At 43.7% G+C, this 18423-nt stretch overlaps 1 protein-coding gene across 2 annotated transcripts in view; it reads right to left on the bottom strand.

Moving 5' to 3' along the window:
- The window catches only part of LOC115147232 (ras and Rab interactor 2), a 46938-nt gene that overhangs the window by 6816 nt on the left and 21699 nt on the right, over window positions 1-18423 (bottom strand). For both annotated transcript variants that reach the window (XM_029689346.1, XM_029689347.1), the window contains exons 7-11: window positions 16907-16979; window positions 13593-13684; window positions 9476-10882; window positions 2034-2116; window positions 1383-1608 (exon numbers count right to left, since the gene is read on the bottom strand). In XM_029689346.1, coding sequence (XP_029545206.1) covers window positions 1383-1608; window positions 2034-2116; window positions 9476-10882; window positions 13593-13684; window positions 16907-16979 — 1881 coding nt within the window. The remainder of the gene's footprint in view (window positions 1-1382; window positions 1609-2033; window positions 2117-9475; window positions 10883-13592; window positions 13685-16906; window positions 16980-18423) is intronic.

Raw genomic sequence — 18423 nt, 5'->3', positions numbered from 1 at the left:
GGAGTCTACAACCCACACAAGTGGCTCAGGTAGTGCAGCTCATCCAGGATGGCACATCAATGCGAGCTGGGGCAAGAAGGTTTGCTGTGTCTGTCAGCGTAGTGTCCAGAGCATGGAGGCGCTACCAGGAGACAGGCCAGTACATCAGGAGACGTGGAGGAGGCCGTAGGAGGGCAACAACCCAGCAGCAGGACCGCTACCTCCGCCTTTGTGCAAGGAGGAGCAGGAGAAGCACTGCCAGAGCCCTGCAAAATGACCTCCAGCAGGCCACAAATGTGCATGTGTCTGCTCAAACGGTCAGAAACAGACTCCATGAGGGTGGTATGAGGGCCCGGCGTCCACAGGTGGGGGTTGTGCTTACAGCCCAACACCGTGCAGGACGTTTGGCATTTGCCAGAGAACACCAAGATTGGCAAATTCGCCAATGGTGCCCTGTGCTCTTCACAGATGAAAGCAGGTTCACACTGAGCACGTGACAGACGTGACAGAGTCTGGAGACGCCGTGGAGAACGTTCTGCTGCCTGCAACATCCTCCAACATGACCGGTTTGGCAGTGGGTCAGTCATGGTGTGGGGTGGCATTTCTATGGGGGGCCGCACAGCCCTCCATGTGCTCGCCAGAGGTAGCCTGACTGCCATTAGGTACCGAGATGAGATCCTCAGACCCCTTGTGAGACCATATGCTGGAGCGGTTGGCCCTGGGTTCCTCCTAATGCAAGACAATGCTAGACCTCATGTGGTTGGAGTGTGTCAGCAGTTCCTGCAAGAGGAAGGCATTGATGCTATGGACTGGCCCGCCCGTTCCTCAGACCTGAATCCAATTGAGCACATCTGGGACATCATGTCTCGCTCCATCCACCAACGCCACGTTGCACCACAGACTGTCCAGGAGTTGGCGGATGCTTTATTCCAGGTCTGGGAGGAGATCCCTCAGGAGACCATCCGCCACCTCATCAGGAGCATGCCCAGGCGTTGTAGGGAGGTCATATAGGCACGTGGAGGCCACACACACTACTGAGCCTCATTTTGACTTGTTTTAAGGACATTACATCAAAGTTGGATCAGCCTGTAGTGTGGTTTTCCACTTTAATTTTGAGTGTGACTCCAAATCCAGACCTCCATGGGTTGATAAATTGGATTTCCATTGATTATTTGTGTGTGATTTTGTTGTCAGCACATTCAACTATGTAAAGAAAAAAGTATTTAATAAGATTATTTCTTTCATTCAGATCTAGGATGTGTTGTTTAAGTGTTCCCTTCATTTTTTTGAGAAGTATATAATACACAACCAGGTACACTATAGACAAATATGTGGAACTCATCCAGACTCTCTGCACATGCACCCTCTCTCCCAAAACACATCCTCCCCCCAATCCCACCTACCTGAGTTATCCTGCATGATGGTGTAGATGAGTTTACACACTCGGAGCAGCAGCGACACCTTCTTATCCGGGGAGTACATCTTCCTCATGTTGTGGAACTTGTGGCGGATCTTCTCGATGGCCATGGGGTAAGGGGGCACGGCCCCGTCCACACCCAGGTCCTGGGGCCTCCGGGTCCTAGCCAGGGCCAGGTTCTCCCTCAGCTGCTGCCAGCCTCCACTGCTCACCTAGGAGGAGAGGAAGGAGGAGAAGGTTATGAGCGTAGAAATTGAGCTATTAGAAGTGACAAAGCCCCAATGCTTAAATGGGAGGAGAGAGAGGAAGGTCAAGGTTATGGTTATAGATATAGAATTACTAGACAAACAAGGTTATGAATCATCATCATGGTCATGATCGCCATCTATAATTATATTTCTATGATCATTGTTCCTTCTATTTATTCTATTTCCATCATAGAAATGTAATTACCAGAAGGGGAGAAAACCTCTCAGACCTGTGGTTATGATGACATCAACTTCAGGATTCTCCTTAGTGTAAACACTGCATATACAATATATCCTGTTAAAAGACATGAGCTCCTTGGCTAACATTCTACTAACTTTCAGAATCAACTATGATTCTAACAGGTGCTGCAATGGAAGACAAAGCTCACCTGGAAGTCGTGCAGGGCCACTTCCACTACGCCCTTCAGCGGCTTCAACACACATTTGTGCATGGCCTTCTCCAGGACAGAGTCTAGAGATAAAACACAGACACATTGGGAGTTAGTGACTGTTTCCCCACACTGGCTTGCAAGTGCACCCATTAGGCCATATTGTGCAGTCAATAGAGTTCAATCAATCTAAACTGGATCAAGACACACTGTTGTGTGCAGGGCTTTCTTCGTCTTTTTTGGAGTTCAATCAATGTTTCACACAATTAGGAGGATGTGGTAAAACTCTCCGTTACATAAGAGCTTCACATTTAAAACTTTTAAAGGGATAAATCTCATGCAAATGCAAATGCTTTTCCGCAATAAAACGGTAAACTTAAACGCTGTAAAACGTCGTGCAATAAAATAAATACCATCCATAACCATTAAAAACCTCAACTGACCCAGATGCAATTCGACCATGCAATAGCATTTTATTGTACAATGGTGCGTAAGCTGTGAAGAGCTACTTTCACTGCCTCGCCCTAAAACATAACCCAGCCATAACCTGCACACTAACGGACATCAAATGCCTCAAGATCCTCAGGAGTATAATGGATAGTACATCCTTGAACACAAAGTACACAGTTTGATAAAACAATAGCCTACATGCATCACGTAGGCTATTCTATTATTTTCATCTGACCTCAAACTGTGGAAAATCAGTGTCAGCGAAGCGGTGCAACCTTTTCAAGTAAATAACTGTTTCTCATACATTGCTGCTGATTAACTAGCGGTGACAGAGCCCATGAACCGTAGCCGGCAGCTGGGTACTGAACAGTAGTTTTTAATCGCCTCTATTATTTCAACTGGTTATTATTATGTTATAACCTCATTAACGTTTGTATACATTTGCATTTGTTAACACCACTATCATGCAAGACCTTTATCCAAATTAATCTAGTGGCCTATTGTGTGGAAAACCTGAGAGTAGCAGAAGTCTAGAGAGGAGGACTGCTTTTTGGTGTGACATGAGCAATGCTGGGTTTTCCAGGAAAACAGAGCTGGGAGGAAGAGAAAGAGAGAGAGGGAGAGGGACAGAGAGCTTGAGAGAGAGAGAGAGAGAGAGAGAGAGAAAGGGGAGTACAGAGAGAGAGAGAGAGAGAGAGAGAAAGAGAGAGAGAGAGAGAGAGAGAGAGAGAGAGAGAGAGAGAAAGAGAGGTTGTACAGTCGTGGCCAAATGTTTTGAGAATGACACAAATATTAATTTTCACAAAGTCTGCTGCCTCAGTTTGCAAGATGGCAATTTGAATATACTCCAGAATGTTAGGAGGTGTTCAGATGAATTGCAGTAATTGCAAAGTCCCTCTTTGCCATGCAAATTAACTGAATTCCAAAAAAACATTTCCACTGCATTTCAGCCCTGCCACAAAAAGACCAGCTGACATCATGTCAATGATTCTCTCGCTAACACAGGTGTGAGTGTTGATGAGGATAAGGCTGGAGATCACTCTGTCATGCTGATTGAGTTCGAATAACAGACTGGAAGCTTCAAAAGGAGGGTGGTGCTTGGAATCATTGTTCTTCCTCTGTCAAACATGGTTACCTGCAAGGAAACACATGCCGTCATCATTGCTTTGCACAAAAAGGGCTTCACAGGCAAGGATATTGCTGCCAGTAAGATTGCTCCTAAATCAACCATTTATCAGATCATCAAGAACTTCAAGGAGAGCGGTTCAATTGTTGTGAAGAAGGCTTCAGAGCTTCCAAGAAAGTCCAGCAAGCGCCAGGACCGTCTCCTAAAGTTGATTCAGCTGCGGAATCGGGGCACCACCAGTACAGAGCTTGCTCAGGAATGGCAGCAGGCAGGTGTGAGTGCATCTGCACGCACAGTGAGGCGAAGACTTTTGGAGGATGGCCTGGTGCCAGTAAGGGCAGCAAAGAAGCCACTTCTCTCCAGGAAAAACATCAGGGACAGACTGATATTCTGCAAAAGGTACAGGGATTGGACTGCTGAGGACTGGGGTAAAGTAACTTTCTCTGATGAATCCCCTTTCCGATTGTTTGGGGCATCCGTAAAAAAACTTGTCCGGAGAAGACAAGGTGAGCGCTACCATCAGTCCTGTGTCATGCCAACAGTAAAGCATCCTGAGACCATTCATGTGTGGGGTTGCTTCTCAGCCAAGGGAGTGGGCTCACTCACAAATTTGCCTAAGAACACAGCCATGAATAAAGAATGGTACCAACACATCCTCCGAGAGCAACTTCTCCCAACCATCCAGGAACAGTTTGGTGATGAACAATGCCTTTTCCAGCATGACGGAGCACTTTGCCATAAGGCAAAAGTGATAACTAAGTGGCTCGGGGAACAAAACATCGATATTTTGGGTCCATGGCCAGGAAACTCCCCAGACCTTAATCCCATTGAGAACTTGTGGTCAATCCTGAAGAGGTGGGTGGACAAACAAAAACCTACAAATTCTGATAAACTCCAATTATGTGCTGCCATCAGTCAAGATGTGGCCCAGAAGTTAATTGACAGCATGCCAGGGCGGATTACAGAGGTCTTGAAAAAGAAGGGCCAATACTGCAAATATTGACTCTGCATCAACTTCATGTAATTGTCAATAAAAGCCTTTGACACTTATGAAATGCTTGTAATTATACTTCAGTATTCCATAGTAACATCTGACAAAAATATCTGAAGACACTGAAGCAGCAAACTTTATGAAAATTAATATTTGTGTCATTATCAAAACCTTTGGCCACAACTGTACAGAGAGAGAAAGAAAGAAAGAAAGAGTAACGTGGGTCGTACAAAGGGGACCAAGGCGCGGCGTGTAAAGTGCTCATATTTCCTTTAATGAATACACTTAAAACAGAAAACAACCAAACAGTTCCGTCAGGTACTACAGACAAAACGGAAAACAACTACCCACAAAACCCAGGAAGAAAAACCTCTACTTAAATATGATCTCCAATCAGAGGCAACGAGGATCAGCTGTCTCCAATTGGAGATCAACCCAAACAACCCCAACATAGAAATAGAAAAACTAGAACTAAAACATAGAAATAGAAAACATAGGAAAACCCAAAACACCCCCTGTCATGCCCTGACTTACTCTACTATAGAAAATTACATCTTACTAGGGTCAGGACGTGACAGAAAGAAAGTAAGAAAGATAGAAAGAAAGAGAAAAATAGGGAGGTTCGGGGAAGTGTTAGGTTAGAAAACTCCCCACACAGCCCTATATTGCTATATGTAAATGAGCCAGTTTAGCAAAGCAATGTCAACCAAGGTAAAAACTGTGTAGCGTTTTACTGTCGGCTATGACTAATAAAATAAATATGATTCTGAATACATGGAGAGGTAGGTAGATTATTAACATGGACTCGAGAGCTGGATGAACACACACTGGTTAATAGTTCATACACATGAAGTAAACACACACACACACGTCCCTCTACACTTCCTTACTGCTGGCTTCCTGTCTCCTCTCAGGACTGGCCTTGACTCCTTTGTATGTTGGGCAATGTTTGTTATGTTGCTATACCTCCTCTGTAAGCCTTGGGCTACAATGGGCTATACTCCTTTGAAAAAAGGGTTCCAAAAGGGTTCTTTGTGGAGAGATAGGGATCTACCAAGAACCAGTTTGATCAGAAGAACCCTTTTGGGAAGACCAGGGTCCTTTGTAAGCCAAATGGTTCTACCTACAACCTTTAACATCCTAAACTGTTTTTGGAAGAAAGGTTTCTTTGATGTTTCTTTGGAAGGCAAGAAGGGTTCTACATAGACCCAGTCGTCTTTCATCACTGTTAAGGGACCTTTATACTGAAGAATGTGTCTAGTTTTTTATGATTTGCTTTTGGTGTATTGTTGTGTATAATAACGCATATTTTATTGTGTATATAAATATGTGGTTTATTGTGTTTATTGTATTTTGATGTGTATTGTGGTGCTATACAGGGCTCATCTGGAAAAGAGACCTTGGTCTCAGCATTGACTCTGTCAAAATCAAGGTAAAAACAAATATAAAAAATACAATAAATAATAATATACTATTTCCCAGCATGCTCTATTGCAGGGAGATTTTCAGAATTGTTTGTTTTACTGTAATATCTGTGTTTTTGCATGTACATTGATTGGTTGATACATTTTATGCTACACAAAGATAAATAACATACAGTTTTTAAACATCCAATCTGTTGGATTTATTGCACCCGTTACTGAGATGGTTGTTCCAGTTAAGATGATTGAGGTATTCTCAGTATTCAATCTTTCCTACCCTAGCAGTCATTCTGAATGCAAGTCACGGGTGATTAATCATTCCACTTGTTGGATATCTTAACTCTGACTGGATTCCAATAGAAATTTAACATCACTTTGCAAGCCAGCATAATGTGACTTGCAGCCTGATGTGGCCTGTAAACCAGGAGATTCTTAACACCACTGTGTTAGGGTATAACTAGGCCCTCAAAGAAAAGCCAAAGACTTCTAGAACTAACCCAAGATAGACCAGAGCCTGTCGTTTCCAATAGGAGCAAATGAATCATAGTGTGCAGAACAATCAAGGAGGTGGGCAGAACCAAGCATGAGCTAGTGAGATCCTATTGGTGTGTTCTAGCATTTATTTGCATATTTCCGTTAGGGAACGCCTATTCCATGAAGTGTGTGTGTGCAATAACTCCATTCGCCCTTGCACTCCTTCTAAACAACAACATATTTTACAACTTTAGCAAACGGTAAAGTCTCCAAAACGCAGTCCACTCTGTTTGTTCCAGATTCTAGTTTTGGAAACAGAAAACTGTACGGAGATCATATGTTTCATCAATGAGAAAATTAGCAGAATGTCGGCCAAAATCCATCTCGCTCAATCTTCTCCCACTGCCGGCCACTGGGTTTCCTCCGATCACCATATTTTGTAGTGAGTGGAAACGCTAACCGGATGCTTCACATTTATACATCCGGTGAAATATCTGACTCATTGTTATATTTGTGGAAAGGCCTTATGATATACACTACCGTTCAAAAGTTTGGGGTTAGCTTATAGAATGAATCATACCATGACTGCACTCATAGGTCACCTACACTACTGTTCAAAAGTTTGGGGTCACTAAGGAATGTCCTTGTTTTTGAAAGAAAAGCACATTTTTTGTCCATTAAAATAACATCAAATTGATCAGAAATACAGTGTAGACATTGTTAATGTTGTAAATGACTATTATAGCTGGAAACAGCTGATTTTATATGAAATATCTACATAGGCGTACAGAGGCCCATTATCAGCAACAATCACTCCTGTGTTACAATGGCACGTTGTTTTAGCTAATCCAAGTTTATCATTTTAAAAGCCTAATTGATCATTATAAAACCCTTTTGCAATTATGTTAGCACAGCTGAAAACTGTTGTCCTGATTAAAGAAGCAATAAAACTGTCTTTCTTTAGACTAGTTGAGTATCTGGAGCATCAGCATTTGTGGGTTCGATTACAGGCTCTTTCTTCTGAATCTCGTCAGTCGATTCTTGTTCTGAGAAATAAAGGCTATTCCATGTGAGAAATCGCCAAGAAACTGAAGATCTGGTACAATCCTGTACTACTCTCTTCACAGAACAGCGAAAACTGGCTCTAGAGTTAGGGTTAGGTTTAGTTTTAGGGTTAGGGGTTTGGGGTTAAGGTTAGGGTTAGGGAAAATAGGATTTTGAATGGGAATACATTTTTTTGGTCCCCACTTGGATAGTAAAACCAACCTGTGTGTGTATGTGTATGTGTGTCGGTGGGTGTCTGTGTGTGTTGACAGTCCTCTGGTTCCCTTTATAAACACACACTTGGTTACTCTACCTCCATGCTCACTCTTTTCCTCAATTACCAGTAAAACTATCAACTTTACCCCCCTACCTCAATTACTAGTAAATTGATCCAGTTTGGGCTTTAAAATGACATTACGAGGACCTACACCCATTTCTCCCTAATGCATCTTATACATACAGTATACAGTCTACACTGACATACTATGTCAACAGTGAGTGTAGGAGAGCACAGTCCAAACTTCACTTCTCTATTCCTGAAAGCCTTCCATAGCCTGCGGCTTTTACCATTCCGTCAGTCTGTCTGTCTATACAGGAATCCCATTTGTGTTACTAGTCGAGACTAAACCTTGTAAACATTGTATCTGGTGGCAAACACGGAACATCCTAGCCTATGTTCCTGTCCTTTGGGTCGTAGAATGTTATTGTGCCTGGTTTAGTAAATGTATGCATAGGCCTCTCGAGAGCATTGGTAGTCTTTTATTGTTATGTTTATTCCCTTGCATACTTCTAGGAGGGTAAAAATGTCTCTGTAAGACATTGGTTTACATTATACAGTCCTCTGCCCCATAAACTACAGTTTTCTGTTTCTAGACCACTAAGCTGAAAGAGAGAGAGAGAGACAGAGAGAGAGAGGGAGAGAGAGACAGAAACAGAGACAGACAGAGAGACAGACAGACAGAGAGAGAGAGAGAGAGAGAGAGAGAGAGAGAGAGAGAGAGAGAGAGAGAAAGAGAGAGAGAGAAAGAGAGAGAGAGAGATGGAGAGAGAGAGGTCAGCTACCACTCCAACAACCACTTCTTCTCTGGACAATGCTTGGCTGTTGTTGTTTACAAAGAACAAGGGAAAAGAGACGAGTGTAAAATTATGGCTACATATTCATGCAAATACTTATTCAGCCCAAACTCAATGAAAACCCTCTTTGACAACATTGGCTAAGTCAGCCTCCATCACAATTTCACTGTCAAACATTAGCACTTGCTTGCTTCAGCTCTGTGTCGTCAAAATGAGGACTACGTATTGTAGCCTCCTCTAACTAGACCTATTGTCTGTCATTAGTAAGTTCATACCATATTTGGTCCCACATTAAAAGAATCCCTGACATTTAGGGATTTTGGTTGGGAGATTTTTGCCATTTTTGCCATTCCAATTGAACCACGAAAGAAGCTTGGCATTTGGCACAACTGTGTGAATTTGTGCCAAGCTGGAGAGGCCAGGAATAACTGGCTGTAGGGAAGGGAGGGTACACTGGCATCTCACTGGCATCTCACTGGCATCTCCGTAACCCAACACTGGTTTCTATAACCAGTCTGTCTTAACATGGACTAATAGGGAGTGCTTCAAATAGCTGGGCTAATTTTCATCATGTATACAGGCTAAGTCTTGACAGTTTATCACTGTAAATATGTTGTAAGTGGATTAGGTCACTGTGAAACTAGTTTTTAGGTGTTACTTCCCTATTAGAGCTGAAGTGGTCGGAGAGAGAGCCAACATGCGCAAATAATTGGGATATGAGAAACACCCACAACCACACACTCATACAGACGTTCATGTGAAGTACGTATGTATCTACCCACACACCAGCTTCCTTGTAGTGTGAGTTTCAATGATATGTACAGTAGGCTATAAAGACAACCCCACACACACACACACTCACCTATCTGATCCTCGGGTATGAGTGATTCGATGGGCGGGTCCAGTTCGGAGCTCTGCGTCAGGTAGGCCTTCATCTGGGTCATGAACTGTCTGAGGGTCTGCAGGAGGTCTAAGCCTGACGTATGACACCCCTTATTCTCCTGTACAAAACTGATATAATCCTGAACCAGGCATCCAAAGTAGGAACTCTTGTCCCTGGAGAGCTCTGCTATCCTCCTCACGGCTCGCCTTTCTGGGGTCATGAACGTGCTGAAGACTCCAGAAACTTTACGGAAGCTCAGCGCAACTTTGACCCCGACCCCTCTCCGGTTGGCTTTGAAGGGAGGACGGAGGCCCTGGTCCAGGTCGTTCTCCAGGCTGACGCCGTAGTCTTCCTCTTCTTCGTCACAGAGGTCTTCGTCGTCGCTGCTGTCCTTGTTGTTGCCAAGGTCATGCCGTAATCTGAGAGGGGGGCTGGCGGGGAGGGAGATGGGAGGGTGGGAGTAGTCCAGAGAATCTGAGGAAGAGGTGGAGATGGACATGTCGCTCAGCCTCCCCTCTTGTCCCTCTCGCCTGGGGGTCTTATCTGGAGGGCTGGGAGGGCTACCAGCACCATTTCCCACTATGGAGGGAGCGGGTATGGCCGGTGCCTGGCACGGGGGAAGCTTGGCACGGGACAGAGCCTTGGCGATAGTCTCGTCATCAAGAGCAATGTGGCACCGGTGGGCGTCAATGTCAGGTTTTTTGGGGCGTGGGGGAAGAGGGTGTTGAGGGTGTTGGTGGGGCACAGGGATGGCGGCGCTGCTCGTCGTCTTTTTGGAATGGCTGCTGTGCCTGGCACCCATGGGAGGGCGAGGGGTGGGGCGAAGGTTCTGATTGGATGAGGGTTGCAGTGGTTGCCTGGTGACAACAATGGCTGTGGGCGTTTCGGGCATGCTGCTCTTGGGTTTCTGGGGTAGAGGGGTGGGGGGAGGGGGAGCTTGGCGGCGCTGGGAGAGGGAACGGGGGGGCGGGAATGAGAGGGAATGGGGAGGCGGGGGCCGAGGTGGGCGTGACTTCCTGTTCACGTTGGGGTCCGTGACAGGGGCCGAAGACGTCCCACCGGTAGTTCCCGGGCTGGGAGTGGAGTGTGTGACGTAGGGGGAAGGAGAGGAGGAAGAGGATGGAGGGTCTTCCTCAAGCCGCCGGTGAGTCTGGAGGAAGAGGGGGTTGACGAAGCAAAGAGCCCCGTTGGACTGGCTTCTCTCCAGGCGAGAGGAGGAGGAGGAAGGGGGACGAGCTGGAGGAACGCTGTTGTGGCGAGTCACACTCTGTTTCACTTGTGTCCTCTCTGCACCCTGGTTGTCACCGTCTCTGTCAGGGCGCTGAGGTGGAGGGCGAGAGGGAGAGGTTGTCCTTCGCAGGCTGCCTAGAGCAGAGTGCCAGAATCCTAACAGGAGAGAAGAGATTAGGAATCATTAACAGAGTCTACACACTGTATACATTGAAAAACCTCCAATAGCTGCCTAACCACAACCTGACCCAATAACACTCAAAGTCATGATAACCATTCAAACACACAGACAGACACCTTCATACCTTCATGCAGACACATACCCTCATACACAGACACATACATACCCTCATACACAGACACATACCCTGATAAACAGACACTTACATACCCTCATAAACAGACACATACATACCCTCATACACAGACTTACATACCCTCATAAACAGACACATACATACCTTCATACACAGACATACATACCCTCATAAACAGACACATACATACCCTCATAAACAGATGCATACATACCCTCATAAACAGACGCATACATACCCTCATACACAGACACATACATACCTTCATACACAGACATACATACCCTCATAAACAGGCACATACATACCTCATACACAGACATACATACCCTCATACACAGACACATACATACCTTCATACACAGAAACCTACAAACCACCTAGCCCTAACCTTGACCCAAACACACAAAAAAAATGCATAAACACCCACAGGAACTACCATCAACACCCCTTTCCCACTTACTTTATCCTCCAGTTCACTGACACATCCACAATATAGTGCAAGTAGCACTGTAGTTAGGCAGTCAACCTTTTTATATCCCTCTCTTTCTTTCTCTCTTTTCCTCTGTGATCCTACGCTCTTCTGAGGCAGCGGAGAACGTGGTGAGCTCAGCCCTGCATCGCCCAGCACTGATTCAAGAATGCTGTCCTGACAGACACACACCCAGAGAGACAGAGAGACGGAGAGGGAGTCACACATGCAAATTCCACAGGGGTGGTGGGAGGAGTCTATACACTGGACAGGCCTCCAGTAGTGTGTAGGCCCTCCTCTTTCCTGATCGCCCTCTACCTCCCTTCTCTTTGACCGAGTTTCCTGCTGCAATGCAGGACATTGGTTTCCGTTACGATCGTCTCTTCTGTTTTTTCACTTGTATCCACTGAATCAGTCTATTGTTTGCTGGCACTTGGTACACAAGTCTCTGAGCTAACTCATCCAGACAAACAATCACACACCAAGAAATGCTTTACAGAATAATGGCATTCATGTAATAGAATCTACAGACTGTTATAAATGATTCCATAAGTTACTTTAGAGGACTGCGAAGCACGTTCTGTATGCATTGAATTCCACAAGCACACACACACCCTCTGCACAGCAACACACCCGGAAAAAACTCGGTGGTATTGATGAAATGCCCACTTGAGAAACATGACCTCAGGCAACCTCTCTCTGCTCTTTACCCAACCCAGAGTGCACCATCCTGGGCTGGGTTTAGCAGTGACCCCCCCCCCCCCCCTCCCCCTCGGGGAATAGTCTGGATGGATCTCCTGCAGAAAGCTTTACTGACAGTTCAAAGGACATTTCTTCCTCCACTACTTTCTGAGCCTTGGACAGACTCTGTCTCTGCGAAGATTCCATAACATAGACACAAATATCCATTTGAAATAGAACCTGTCCATTGGAGAAGAGCGTTTCCCTAAATGATTGTGTCAGCTTACTAACAAAAGATCCTCATGTAGAATCACACTACATCCTGTACTCTCTCTCTCCCTCCCTCCCTCCCTCCCTCCCTCCCTCCCTCCCTCCCTCCCTCTCTCTCTCTCTCCTAGTGTAACCATGCATACACGAGGGGTCAGAGTAAACCTGTGACTGCTGTGTGTGCCTGCGTCCATGCCTGTGTGTGTGTTCGTGCCTGTGTGTATAATACTCCAGTCACCACACCCTCCTCCTCCTCCTCCTCCTCCTCCTCCTCCTCCTCCTCAGCCCTGAGTTATACAGCCTGCCTGGAGGAAACTGACTCACACACTGGAGTTGCAACAGAAGGAAACTAAGAATATCATGACAGAGTGACTAACTAAACCTGCCATGAAACCAGACCACACCGGTCAGTATGAGTTAACTAACATATCAAACTAATAGACGGTATCAGTAGCCGCAGCACCTTTACACATAGAAATGTCACTCTGTGGAATGAGGGGCTTTTTGACGTTATGCATGTATGTACTCAAGGAGACACAGCCCATTTGGATATACTGCCTTCAACAATATGAAATACATTTATAAATAAATACAATTATGCTGTTTCCTTCTATATCAATTTACTATCGGATAATTCATTGGCTTATAGCCCCCTTTTGGGGACATTCTCCACTTTTCAACATCATATTCATTATCTCCAGCGCCAGGTTTAAAGGGGTTTAAAGGGATAGTTTAGTCTGGGACTTCCCCAGAGTTAGATGAACTCGTGGATACCATTTTTAAGTCTCTGTGTCCAGTATGAAGGAAGAGGTAGTTTCACTAGCTAATGCTAATTAGAGTTAGCGCAATTGCTAACTAGAATTAGCACAATGACTGGAAGTCTATGGGAACAGTATGCTAGCTGTTTTTGTAGACTTCCAGTCATTGTGCTAATGCTAGTTAGCATTGACTTGCGAAACTACCTCTAACTTCCTTCATACCGGACGCAGATACATATAAATGGTATCCACAAGTTCATCTGACTCTGGGGAAGTAGATAAAGGGCCTCATTGCCAGAATCCCAAACTATCCCTTTAAGCAGAGAAGAAAATAGAGTTGATCACATTCTACCCATCTATTACTGTAGTACCTGCTCCTAGTTGGGCCACCTCCTCCAGGTCCTTCTGAGTCTTGGAGGCTGCAATGGCTTCTGGGAGATTCAGGGTGAAGGGAAGGACGTCCCTGAAAAGAGAAGAGAGAGAATGATCCAACTATGTCTATAATGTCCAACAGATATTCTGGAGGTTCCAAGAGTGGACTTTCCCAGTCTGTATCTCCTGCTAGCTGGACCTGTGTTCTGTCCTCAGGGTGGGTGATGTCACAGGGTGATAGAAGGAGTTTGTCAAAGCAAACACAACAGCCTGAACACCAGAGCTGAGAGATGAGGAAGAGAGTGACATCACTGTGTTGTTACAGTCAACTCAATGCCAACTAACAGAGCCTTGAGGCCTCAGCTGGTGAATCTCTTCACTAGCAATCACAATATGCTGACTAAAACATTCCTTCTACTGACAAATTTCATATGCAAGTTATTGAGGATATTTTCCCTACTAGGTCCCTTGTTATTAATGAACTTTAACTCGGCCTGGAGTTTTTTCCTAGTCACGTCAAGTGAATAACAAAAACTCCTGTCGCTAATGATAGTGAAGTATATCATTATATTCTGTATTTTTCCCAGATTGAAACTGTGTTGTGCTGTGTTGGGCATTACTGGAAATTACTGGATATTACTGGACATTACTGGACATTACTGGATATTACTGGACATTACTGGACATTACTGGGTATTACTAGACATTACTGGGTATTACTGGACATTACTGGGCATTACTGGATATTACTGGACATTATTGGGTATTACTGGACATTATTGGGTATTACTGGGTATTAATGGACATTACTGGGTATTAACTGGGTATTACTGGACATTACTGGATATTACTGGACATTACTGGACATTACTGGATATTACTGGGTCTTACTGGACATTACTGGGTATTACTGGGTATTACTGGACATTACTGGATATTACTGGACATTACTGGACATTACTGGGTATTACTGGACTGTACTGGGTATTACTGGACATTACTGGGCATTACTGGATATTACTGGACATTATTGGGTATTACTGGGTATTAATGGACATTACTGGGTATTAACTGGGTATTACTGGACATTACTGGATATTACTGGACATTACTGGACATTACTGGATATTACTGGGTATTACTGGACATTACTGGGTATTACTTGGTATTACTGGACATTACTGGATATTACTGGACATTACTGGGTATTACTGGACATTACTGGGCATTACTGGATATTACTGGACATTACCGGGTATTACTGGGTATTAATGGACATTACTGGACATTACTGGACATTACTGGGTATTAATGGACATTACTGGGCATTACTGGACATTACTGGATATTACTGGACATTACTGGACATTACTGGGTATTACTGGGTATTAATGGACATTACTGGACATTACTGGACATTACTGGACATTACTGGGTATTACTGGGTATTAATGGACATTACTGGACATTACTGGACATTACTGGCACAGTGGCACTACTTTCCTAACCACAAGGGTTTTATGTCATTCCACTAGTGGGGTATTGTTGTATGTTTACTGTAAGTTGGTGTTTTGTCATTATTGGACATTACTGACATTACAGTTGTTTAATGTTTCAGTTTCTATTTCTCAGTTGAAACAAAGCTCTGACGTGTCTGTAGCTCTGAGCTGTCTGTCTGCCCAGCTGGCATGAAGCTGGTCTAAAACCAGAAGTGAGAAGAGAGCAGTTGAGACAAGCTATGTCCTGAGTGCTTACTACTTACTTAACACATGGTACCCGATAGTAAATCTACAGGTTATGATCTTATGGACTATTTTTTACTTCGCTATGCTGCTCCCCAGATTGCAGCTCCACTGAAATACATATTTAATTGGTCACTGGAAAAAGGGATGTTTGCAAATGTATGGAAGCATGCTAAACTGTGTCCTATTCCGAAAGACAGCAAAGAACCCGCTACTCCTGCCAATAGTCGACCAATTAGTCTACTCCCTACACTCAGTAAGATATTGGAGGGTATTGTGAGTAGACAAATATGGGAGTACATGGAAAAGAATGATCTGATTACAGCCAATCAGCATGCTTATCGCAAAAAACATTCCACTACCACTGCATTGGTTGACATGACTGACCAGTGGCTCAATGCTATGGATAATGGCAGGTTAGTGGGTGTACTATTTTTAGATTTTAGTGCAGCATTTAATTTAGTAGATCATGAAATAATTTTGACAAAATTAATGCATTACGGTTTTAAGGAGGTAGTATTGAATTGGGTACAGTCATATCTAACTGACAGGAAACAGTCCACCTATATCAATGGTTCATTTTCTTCCCCCCATGCTTTAAACTGTGGAATTCCACAGGGCAGCTGCCTTGGACCACTTCTTTATTTAATATATACCAACGACCTTCCTTATGCCTTATCAGAAACTCAAGCTACTATATTTGCAGATGATACTACAATTTATACAGCAAGACAATCAGTTCAACAGGTACAGCAAGCTTTACAAGGAGATTTGGAGAATATCAGGGAGTGGATTTGCCGGAACAAACTTGTTTTAAACACGCAGAAAACCAAAGTTATGTTGGTCTGTTCCACTAGGAAAAGGGAGTACAAATTGAGGAAGTGGCAGAAAGCAAACTACTGGGAGTGCAGCTAGACAACTGCTTATCATGGTCGTCTCAAATAACTAATCTATGTAAAAAAAACTGTTCTGTGGTCTGGGGACATGCATCAACAAGTGAAACTAGGAGGCTGCAGATTGCACAGAACAAAGCAGCAAGGATTGTTTTAACTTCTTAGAGCTAGGGGGCAGTATTCGGAAATTCGGATGAATGACGTGCCCAAAGTAAACTGCCTGTTACTCAGGCCCAGAAGCTAGGATAATTGGTAGCATTGGATAGAAAACACTCTGAAGTTTCTAAAACTGTTAAAATAATGTCTGTGAGTATAAGAGAACTAATATGGCAGGCGAAAACCCGAGGAAAATCCATCCGGAAAATGATTTTTTGAGGTCACAGGCCATTTCAATGATAGTTTATGGGATATACAAATAAATATCTCCCAGATTGCAGTTCCTATGGCTTCCACTAGATGTCAACAGTCTTTAGAAACGGTGTCACGGGTGTCGTAGGGTAAAGACCAAGACGCAGCGGGAAAATATATACTCATCTTCTTTTTATTTGGTGAAGAAGGGAAACACAATAAACGTATACAAAACAAACAAACGAACTGAACTGAGAGAGAGATAAAGAGAAAAAGGGAGAGAGAGAGAAAAACAGAGAGAGAGAGAAAACTTTGAGAACATTACTGTACCTGCTGATACAGTAGAAGGCCACCAGGCGAAACAGGTCTGCAAAACTGATCCCAGATCCTTCCAGAGAAAAGGCTGCAACCAGAGGAAGAACACAGAGAATATATCAAAACTGTTCAGACTTCATTACAAGGCACAGCCAAATCTAGTCTTGGTTAGCTTCCATCTTGAAATATATGAGGAATTTCTCCCAATTGTTCTGTTAGGTTAATGTCCATTCTATTATACTACTTAGCAGGCATGCCCATTACATTTAATTCTAAGTAGTTGGATATGCAAGTTTGGACAATTAAACATTTGAGGCTAAATCCAACCCACATTCAAAAGGCCAAAACCAGTCCAGGGAAGACACTTTATGTTGACATTCAAAAGGGGAAAATTCCTAGACATCCAACGTGCACATCTGGTATGTGATCATTCCCTGGCGCTACTACTATCCCATTACTCATGAAGTTGTTCTGTTGTAACCCCAACGGTGCAGTAAAGTACAAAAACTGTACATGTCTCTCCAAAGAGAACACGAGATTTTCATAAGATTTTCCCTGCAATAAATACAGTGTGTGTGTGTGTGTGTGTGTGTTTATGTGTGCCTGTGTGTGTCTGTGTCAAGGCAGTACTGTTTTACGATCAAGATTAGCACTTTGAGCAATGTTTTATTTGTATTTATTTTTTGTTTTCATTTAAAACATTTTTTTTCTCACTTTGAGCAATGTGAGAGAGAGTCACATTTTTCAGCAGTGGTGGAAGCGTGAAACAAGTCAAATGAATCGTCTATGGAACGTAAACATAAACGAGAGTGTGTGTGTGTGTGTGTGTGTGTGTATGTATGTGTGTGTGTGTGTGAGTTTTGAGGTAAAGGCAGGATGTGACATGGTTAAAGGTACACTACCGTTCAAAAGTTTGGGGTCACTTAGAAATGTCCTTGTTTTCCATTAAAACATACATGAATTGAGTTGCAAAATGAATAGGAAATATAGTCAAGACGATGACAAAGTTATAAATAATGATTTTTAATTGAAATAATAATTGTGTCCTTCAAAATTTGCTTTCGTCAAAGAATCGTCCATTTGCAGCAATTACAGCCTTGCAGACCTTTGGCAATCTTGTTGTCAATTTGTTGAAGTAATCTGAAGAGATGTCACCCCATGCTTCCTGAAGCACCTCCCACAAATTGGATTGGCTTGATGGGCACGTCTTACGAACCATACGGTCAAGCTGCTCCCACAACAGGTCAATAGGTTTGAGATCCGGTGACTGTGCAAGCCACTCCATTATAGACAGAATACCAGCTGACTGCTTCTTCCCTAAATAGTTATTGCATAGTTTGGAGCTGTGCTTTGGGTCATTGTCCTGTTGTAGGAGGAAATTGGCTCCAATTAAGCGCCGTCCACAGGGTATGGCATGGCGTTGCAAAATGGAGTGATAGCCTTCCTTCTTCAAAATCCCCTTTACCCTCTACAAATCTTCCAGTAGTACATAGCGTTGTACGGCAATTTCTCACATGGAATAGCCTTCATTT

This window comes from Salmo trutta, chromosome 14 (assembly GCF_901001165.1).
Source record: "Salmo trutta chromosome 14, fSalTru1.1, whole genome shotgun sequence".
NCBI lineage: Eukaryota > Metazoa > Chordata > Actinopteri > Salmoniformes > Salmonidae > Salmo > Salmo trutta.
Note: the sequence above shows the minus strand (reverse complement) of the source record. Positions and strands in the feature narration are given on the sequence as shown.